The sequence below is a fragment of the Leptidea sinapis genome, chromosome 15, assembly GCF_905404315.1.
Source record: "Leptidea sinapis chromosome 15, ilLepSina1.1, whole genome shotgun sequence".
Lineage (NCBI taxonomy): Eukaryota > Metazoa > Arthropoda > Insecta > Lepidoptera > Pieridae > Leptidea > Leptidea sinapis.
The window spans coordinates 6,786,754-6,795,742 of NC_066279.1; the positions used below are offsets into that span (position 1 = coordinate 6,786,754).

Below are 8,989 nucleotides of genomic sequence, written 5' to 3' on the forward strand. Positions count from 1 at the left end.
CTCGACTCCCAACTCACCTTCAGGCCTCACGTCCAGAAGGTGACCGGAACCGCCCGCTTCTATCTGTACCGCCTAAACAGTATGTTAGGTAGGCACAGTAAAATGTCTTTTAGGAACAAGCGAACACTCTTCAAGGTTTGCATCCGACCGGTTATGACATAAGCCGCTCCATTCCAATCCATTTTCTGCCGTAAGGCTGTCAATGCTCACTGGTGCGTTAGGAACGCAGATCTTCACATGCGTCGTCGTCGCCGAGAACGTCCATCTGGACAGGCCCCTTTGCCTGTCCAGATGGACGAACAGAACCAAAAAAAAATCTCTATAGTCTGTGTATATATTTGAGATTGTAAATAAACAAACCAAGGCATCAGGGCAAAAGTTCAGTAATAAAGTAAAGTAGCTAAGTACTAAAAACCTATTTACTTTATATATTACGGAAGTAAAACTATCATTGCATTACTAATTTTACTCTATGAATTTTAATAGAAATTATGTTATGAAATAATAACCTCAACATTAGCAAATATAATTATAACTTATCTTAATTTACTAATGGCCTATTAATTTCCACGTTGCTCTTTCGTAAGCAAGACAATGCCTACCTTTTTAGTGCCTATCACTAAATTTCGACTAAAAACACCACAATTATTAATGCAAAAATTTTGCTCCACACTACCAAATCATTCTGAGAAAATAGTAGGAAAAGTTGTTAATGCTGCTTTTATTGGAGCTCCTAACTCTGGCAAAAGTACTTTAATAAACAAAATTCTCGGACGAAAGGTAAGTTGTTGAAATATATATACACATATAGATTATGTAGTACCCTATACATTATAAGTATTACTTTGTTATTTAGGTGTGTGCAACGTCAAACAAGGTACACACAACAACCAGACTCGCCAGGGCTATTTGTTATGAGAATGATACCCAAATAATATTCTTGGATACACCAGGAGTAGTAACTGTTAAAGAACAGAATAGGTAAACATTACATTAGCATTACCTTCGTGTTTTTCTACACACCCTTATCTTTTTGTGTTATCCTTTTAGGTATAAACTTCCAGCATCTATGAAGGAAGCTTGTAAGAAAAGTTTAAATTGTGCTGATGTTATAGGTGTTGTCCATGATGTCTCAAATAAGTTCACAAAGGATAAAATACACCCGACTGTCACTGAAATGCTTAACATGGCAACCACTATACCTAGCTTTTTAATAATTAATAAGGTAGATATAGTTCTTATATATTTATCTAATTGTATTATTAGTAATAGTAATTCATTATGGTTCCTTCATCCTACACCAAGGTCTACATGACTACATGAAACCTCATTTTGCTTTTTTTTGTAGTGCCATTTAAAATTCCTGGTTGAACCAAAATCCTGTGTGACAATGTAGTTGTGTTGACTGCGTTAAGACAAGATGTTAAGTCTCACAAGCTATTGCAAATAAATATGGCTGTTCAAACCAAACACAAATATTGCAAGCACACTACTGCTTTATGGCAGAGAAGGGTGCCATTTTAGCCCACATCCTGTGCAATGACAGTAAACAATGGAGCCTACACTGGATACCGTTTTATTTATTATTTCACATTTATAATTTGAGTAGTGTTGTCAACACTCTATTTCTCATAACTACAGCTACGATAATTATATTTAAGTGCTAATTAGATGCCAGCCATTTGTCACTTGCAAAGCACTAAGATTTTTGGGACTTTGTTGGTTGTGGAAAGGCATAAAAGGCATTTATTTTCTCAAAATTGATTCCTTTAGAATTCTTTTTGATGTCATTTCTAATAACTACTAGATATTACTACCGCTTCGGAAATAAATGGCGCTCTGAGAGAGAAGAAGCGGCGCAAGAAACTCCCAGCATTCTTTTTTGCGCTCTCTTCAATAAAAATATACAATATTGTACAGTAATTTCTATCTATATAAAATAATCACAATCTAGTCCCAGGCTGTCCGATCATTTAGATATTCAGCAGTGGAGTAATAGGATTTACGACAGAGCCATTTTTTTATGAAACATTTAAATTTATTTATAGATAATGCCTGAACAGTGCCTGGGACTTTATTATAGAAGTGTAAACATTTACCCTTAAAGCTATTATGTATCTTATGGATGTTTTGGTAGTCCAAAAGTGCATATTTTATGCATGAACAGTATAAATGAAGACTATGAAAAGGTTAAGGTTAGACTTTTCAGTACTTTTTAGAAAAGTATTGTGTCTGCTAATACTCGGGTGTCTCAAGAGAGCAGACAAATCAACTAAGAGAATATTTGGGCAATCAATTTCACTGATAATAATTTGATATGTATAAAGACAATCTAATATATTCCTCCTATCTGATATATATATTATTAAGTCCTATGATATTTATTTATGGTGTATGTGGATGATGCAGCTACTGTACTCAATAACTTTTGTATTAATTTACATTTACTTTTTTGACTTACTCATGTAAGACATTGACTATTTGACGTTTGAGTGTGTTAATTTAAATATTATATTGTAATTTGAACCTGAATGTATGTTGTACTTAAATGTAAATCTTGATATAAAAGAGTGGCAATGAGTTTCTTGCTACTTCTTCTCATTAGCTCAACCCTTTACGAAGTAGCGGTAGATTCAATAAGATTGTTTGTTTTTTGACATTCATAAGTGTCATTTCCGTGACCTACATGAATAAATGATTTTGATTTGATTTGATTTTGATTTGATAGCTTAGCTGTTGTGTTGCTCCAACTTAAATTCTTCTATCTACTTATTATTTTAAACAAAGGGACTGATAATTCCAATGATAATGATCAATTACATGATATTGTAATTATTGCTTACTTCAAATAAATATGCCAGTTTCTTCAACATTATGATACTTCTTTTTTATTTCTAATTAATTCATTCACACTTCAGGTTGATATGTTGAAGTCCAAGAAACAACTCTTAGACATCATAACCAGTTTAACTAATGGTGTGATTGCCGGAAATCCTGTACCACACTCAGAAAAACCAAAAACTAGAATTGGTGAAGCAGGCTACAGCAAGTTTTCTGATGTATTTTTAGTGTCAGCACTTACTGGAGATGGCGTCCAAGATATCAAGGTGTGTTATTATTGTAACTATACTGATCCAACATTAACAACATTATTTGATTGTGGAGAAACCAGATTATTTGCCATTGAGGCAAAAATACCTTCAAACTTTTGTTGGCTAATTGACATCCCCAAGCAATATAATTTTACTACTTTTAGGAGGTTCCATACCTCAAAAGGAAAAAACGAAACCCTTATAGGATCACTTTTATCTGTGTGTCAAGACCTTTTTATCTCAGGAACTCATGTAGTTGAATTTAAAACAATATATGTACTAAAGTCTACAGTCTCATCCAACTGAAAAATCAAGCTTAATGTTAATGTTAAAAAAAGAAAACACCGTTTATGACGTAAAAAAGGTATATTCTCTGAAGACCCATTTCCTAGATGCGTGTGACACATTTTAATCAATATACGTTGGTCACACTAAAAGTTTTGCGTAACCTAAAAAATAACATGTTATAACGAAAATATTATGTTTATTGCTTTTCAAAATACTCTCTTTTACATTTTCAAAAATTTTTTCATGCGATCGAACCATTTTTCAAAACAGAAGGACCACAGATCTGAAGGCATGCTTTCTACGCGCTGATTGAACACTATCACTGCCTCTTCGGAATTGGTAAAAGTGAAACCTCTCATCAAATCCTTGATTTTGGGGAAAATACAAAACTCACAGGGTGCTAGGTCGGGGCTATGTGCGGGATGGGTAACGAGTTGTACTTTTTCGGAAGCTAAAAATGACATAGTTTTGTTGGCCGTGTGAAAGAAGCGTTGTCATGATGTAGGAGAACGCGGCATTTTGGTCGTCTTTCGTGAAATTTTTTTAACACCCTGGGTAAACAAATGGTACAATACCACTCGGCATTAGCACTCTTTTGATCTTCAAGTGGAATCGTGCAAATGGGACCCGTAGTTGAGAAAAAAAGTGCGATATTTTTTTTTACCAACGTTTCTCGCCTGCCTCATTTTTGTTGGCCTGTTCCCATTTTTAAACACCCAATCCACCCATTCACAAGATTGCTGTTTTTTTTCGGGTTCAAAATAATAAATCCACTTTTCGTCTCCTGCGACAATGTCATAAACAGCATTAGAATGTCCGTGGTCGTACTTACTTCATTAGCATCTGTGGGCACCATTCCACGCGAGTTCATGAAGGATCCAACGACAACAAAGTTTCCGAACTTTCAATTCTTCGTGTGAAATTTTCTTAACTTGGCTCATACCAATCCCTAATAGTCCTCGAATTATCTCATATGTAGTCCGCGAGTTTTTTTTAAATTAGCCGCTTAAAAGTAGCCACATTATTTTCGTTAACGGCAGTTGAAGGCCGCCCTTCACGAAATTCGTCATGTAAAGAAACCCGACGTCTCTCTAATTCAGGAAACCATCGCATCATGGTGCTCAAACAAGTTGCTTCTCTCCCCAAAGCATTTTGAAGACGAGCGGTACAGTCTTGCGGAGAGAGAGAACTTTTAAAATCATAAAAATCATCGCTCTAAAATCTTTTCGACTTATAAAAAACAATTGACAAATGATTTCCCGCCAATTGTTTTATTTATTACTAAGAAGGTTGCAACATCTCAAAAAATATAACATTCGAAATTCAATGCCCTGTACTTTCCCCGGGGCGTAAAAAGAATAGGGGAGTCCCAGGCCCATGGGTGTCGTAAGAGGCGACTAAGGGCTTTTTAGAAATAGGAGAGTCACGCTGCCGTCTTTTGACGTCAGCACAATCGGGCCAGACTCGTCCGGGTTAATTACCACACTCGCACAGAATACCGGTGTGAAGTGGCGGTCTAGTGCCGCTATGTTTCGCATAGGTTAGTGTCGAGGACCGGTGGCTAATTCCCCCTCCCTCCCCCTCCACCCGAATATGACAGCGGATCTTCAAAAGATTTTACCCCAGGAGGGTACCGGCTATATCAGAGTCGGAGAATCCCTCCCCGAGCACTCTAGCTCGGGCTGCCCTTTGTATTCTGTGGAGGGCACAGAACCGCGCATGACCAGGACAAACGAGGCAGTAACACCACGACACCGCGCTCCACACTCTACGTGGACTTTTGCAATATCAGGGGAATTCACTCCAATTTAAACGCCGTCCACCACCACCTTGAGACGGTGCAGCCGGCCTTGTGTTTCCTTACGGAGACGCAGATATCTCGACCTAGTGATACGTCATATTTAACGTACCCCGGGTACAAAATTGAGCACAATTTTATGCGTCATTACGGGGTATGTGTGTACATTAGGGAGGATATCTGCTGTCGCCGTCTCCGCAATTTTGAAGGTAGGGACCTGTCTACTTTCTGGCTCCGCGTAGATTTAGTGGACCGCGTCCGCATCTATGCGTGCGTCTACAGGTCCCATAGTGGTAACGCAGAAACTGATCACCTCATGGGCTGCGTTCAAACGGCAATTGACTACGTGCTTGCACAGATCCCCTCCGCAGAAATCGTAGTCTTGGGTGATTTCAACGGGCACAATGCCCAATGGCTTGGATCACGTACCACAGGCTACGCAGGGCGATCTGTGCATAATTTTGCATTGGCGTATGGTCTGTCCCAATTGGTTGAGTCGCCAACGCGGCTCCCGGATGTAGCCACATGCCGTCCTTATTGGATCTTCTGCTGACTTCACATCCCGATGGTTACCAGGTCTTTGTTGACGCCCCTCTCGGAACGTCCGACCATTGCCTGGTCAGGAGTGTAGTGCCTATCCGACGCCAACGTCGCAGACCACCAGCGCCCCTTTCCATTCCTTTTTTGCATCCTACCCTTGGGGCAGGGTTTGTTTCCCTTCGGATGATACTAGTGCCTGCGCCGTTGCAGTAGCCGATGTGATACTACAGGGCATGCATATTTTTATACCAAGCTCTGTAGTACCGATCAGTGTCAGATCACAGCCCTGGTTCGATGCGTCAGTTAAAGCAGCATCTGACTCCAAAAAACAGGCATATCGAACTTGGGTTGCGGCGCTGGGCACAAAGGATCCGAACTGGATATAGCAAAGGCCTTTGAACGTGTATGGCACAAGGCGCTCCTCTCAAAACTTCCATCATTTGGGCTTCCCGAGAGCTTGTGCAAGTGAACTTCCAGCTTCCTCACTGGGCGCAGCATACAGGTCGTTGTCGACGGATATTGCTCGAATCCGAAGCCCGTGAATGCTGGAGTGCCCCAAGGCTGTGTGCTATCTCCCACGCTGTTTCTTCTGCATATCAATGATATGTTGGACACCTCCAACTAACATTACTATGCAGACGACGGCATAGGTGATGCCGTCGGCCATGCAGGTCTCTCTCGGGAAATCGTCGACCAGTGCCGGGAGAAACTTGTGTCTTCTATCGAGTCCTATATTGAGGAGGTCGCGGAATGGGGTAAATTGAACCTTGTCCAATTTAACCCCCAGAAGACTAAAGTTTGCGCGTTTACCACTAAAAAAACCCCATTTGTCGTATCACCGCTCTTCGACAACACTTCCCTTAAAGCCTCGCCTAGTATTGGAATACTGGGTCTCGAAATCTCGAGCGATTGCCAATTTCGTGGTCATCTGGAGGGCAAAGCCAAATTGGCTTCAAAGAAACTGGGCGTCATTAATAGAGCACGGCAATACTTCAAGCCGGCCCACATTCTAGCGCTCTACAAAGCGCAGGTCCGGCCACACATGGAGTATTGCTGTTATCTCTGGTCTGGCGCACCTCAGTATCAGCTCGATCCATTTGACCGCGTGCAACGTAAAGCAGCTCGAATTATGGGGGACCCAGTGCTCGGTGAACGGCTGGATCACTGGGCGATGCGTAGAGAAGTCGCTTCATTGTGTTTCTTCTACCGCATTTATCACGGGGAGTGCTCCGAGGAGCTGTTTAACCTGATTCCTACCGCCGAATTCCACCTTCGCACGACACGCCACAAGTTAGGATATCATCCCCACCATCTGGATGTATGGCGGTCCTCCACAGTGCGGTTTTCGAGGAGCTTTCTTCCACATACTACAAAGCTGTGGAATGTACTTCCTTGTGCGGTGTTTCCGGGACGATACGACATGGGTACCTTCAATAAAAGCGCGTACACCTTCCTTAAAGGCCGGCAACGCAGGAGCGTTGCCGGCCTTTCATCACATCACAGGAGTGATTCCTCTGGTGCTGCAAGAGATTGTGGGCGGCGGTGATCTCTTAACAACAGGTGACCCGTACGCTCGTTTGCCCTCCTATTCTATAAAAAAAAAATAGTTCCGATTAGCTAGAAGTGCAAAACTTCTAGTGTGCCCCATGTATTACACGCGTTTTAATCCTTTAAAAAGTGTTTTATTTAAATGTTTTTTTAGTAGTTTTAGTACCTGTACCTGTTTCTGTGGAATGCAATAACTTGTTTAATTTTACAGCATAATATTAATCTAAATTATCTATTAATACGGCTTTACTCACGTTTTTGTCGATGGCGACTCACGAAAGTTTTAATAATTTAAAAGCATAATATTTAAATGATTATTGACAATTTGTTATGTAGGCGAATTATTGTCAAATTTTGTTGTGCAACTACGATTTAACTATTATAGTCATTCATGCAAATAAATAAATTTCATTTCATTACATAAATATTAAAGTGGCTTCTATTAGATCCTTTGTAGATTAGGTTATTTGTTTTACATTATAAGTAACAAGTTGATAAAATAATTATTATACTCAACTTTTGTTACAGAATTATCTTATCAGAAATTCGAAGCTACGTAAACTTCAATATTCACCAGATGACTGGACAGACTGTACAACTGAGTCTCTCATAGAGGAAGCAGTACGGGCGAAATTTTTAGATTTTCTTTCCCAAGAGATACCATATCAGTTAGAAATTCAATTGGAGTATTATCATGAAGATGAACCAGGAGAGAAAGTAATGTGCTCTGTGGCTGTTGCGTGTCCATCTGAAAGACTTCAAAGGCTCATTGCTGGAGCGGGAGGAGGTCGTCTCAATCAAATTAAATCCTCAGTACAAATTGACCTAATTAATATGTTAAACAGACATGTGTCAATAGATATTAATTTAACCGTCAAGAAAAATTCTGCATAAAATATGATTTGTTAATGTTTTTTTAAGCTATTGCATAGCTTCTATCGCGGGCCTTGAGCGTGGGGACCGAATCCAGAAATTCCGTAACGAAAATAGCCTAACACTTACTTACTAGATGTATATAGATATTTCGGCACGCTTTTTACAGTTGCCGTAGAACAGCGGTTATCACATATGCTCGTTGTGCAGAAGGCCCCAGGTTCGAGCCTTTTTATCACGTTTTTTTTAACAAGCATTTTTATTTAGTTTCACCTGTCCCGTTGTCTGTCTGTAATCAAATCTTGCAAGTAAAATTTTACTCAGCTCCCGTTTGCTTTTTTTAAAATTAATTTCATTAAAAAACATACTGCATAAATAAAATAAATAATTAATTATAATTGCATAAGTTGATAAAAAATGCTATGCAATAGCTTCACCGCGGCAGTCCCCGAGTGCCACACGCCTTTTTGTTATAATATACCTATGTACAAATAGAAGTAAAATATATCTAAGTAAATATTCTTTTCTTAACTTTCCCCATCATTCATAACATTCCCATATTTTGACATTTTGAATGGAGGTCATAAAGTCACAAAGTGTCATAAAAATCCCGAGTGTAAGACGTTGCTTGTCACGCACACTAAACTAATATTCCAGGCCTGTTTTTATCGGTTGTCTAACAGCAAGTGACTATAATTATCTAAGGTCACTAGTTTACAATAACCTTCATACTAGTTTATCACACGACGCATTTCAATACAGTATACAATTAATTAAACAGGTATGTTTATTTAAATATAACCTACTTTCAGCAAATGGCGCATTTTGCAACTGTACATTTTTTTTACAA

General features: G+C 39.3%; 1 protein-coding gene across 1 annotated transcript; it reads left to right on the forward strand.

Annotated features, from left to right (window-relative positions):
- Positions 1 to 277: 277 nt before the first annotated feature.
- LOC126968217 (GTPase Era, mitochondrial) lies at positions 278 to 8,656 on the forward strand. The gene is made up of 5 exons (XM_050813085.1): positions 278 to 780; positions 857 to 981; positions 1,051 to 1,225; positions 2,919 to 3,107; positions 7,795 to 8,656. The coding sequence occupies exons 1-5, from the start codon at positions 595 to 597 to the stop codon at positions 8,158 to 8,160; spliced, it is 1,041 nt and encodes a 346-aa protein (XP_050669042.1). The 5' UTR covers positions 278 to 594; the 3' UTR covers positions 8,161 to 8,656.
- The last annotated feature ends 333 nt before the right edge of the window (positions 8,657 to 8,989 follow it).

What these genes read in the sequence shown, in the direction of transcription:
- LOC126968217 (XM_050813085.1), top strand. Translation starts at nt 595, where the DNA reads ATGCCTACCTTTTTAGTGCCTATCACTAAATTTCGACTAAAAACACCA. An exon ending in ACTGTTAAAGAACAGAATAG is followed by an intron (nt 982 to 1,050) that starts GTAAACATTACA and finishes TTATCCTTTTAG; the next exon opens with GTATAAACTTCCAGCATCTA. An exon ending in GCTTTTTAATAATTAATAAG is followed by an intron (nt 1,226 to 2,918) that starts GTAGATATAGTT and finishes TTCACACTTCAG; the next exon opens with GTTGATATGTTGAAGTCCAA.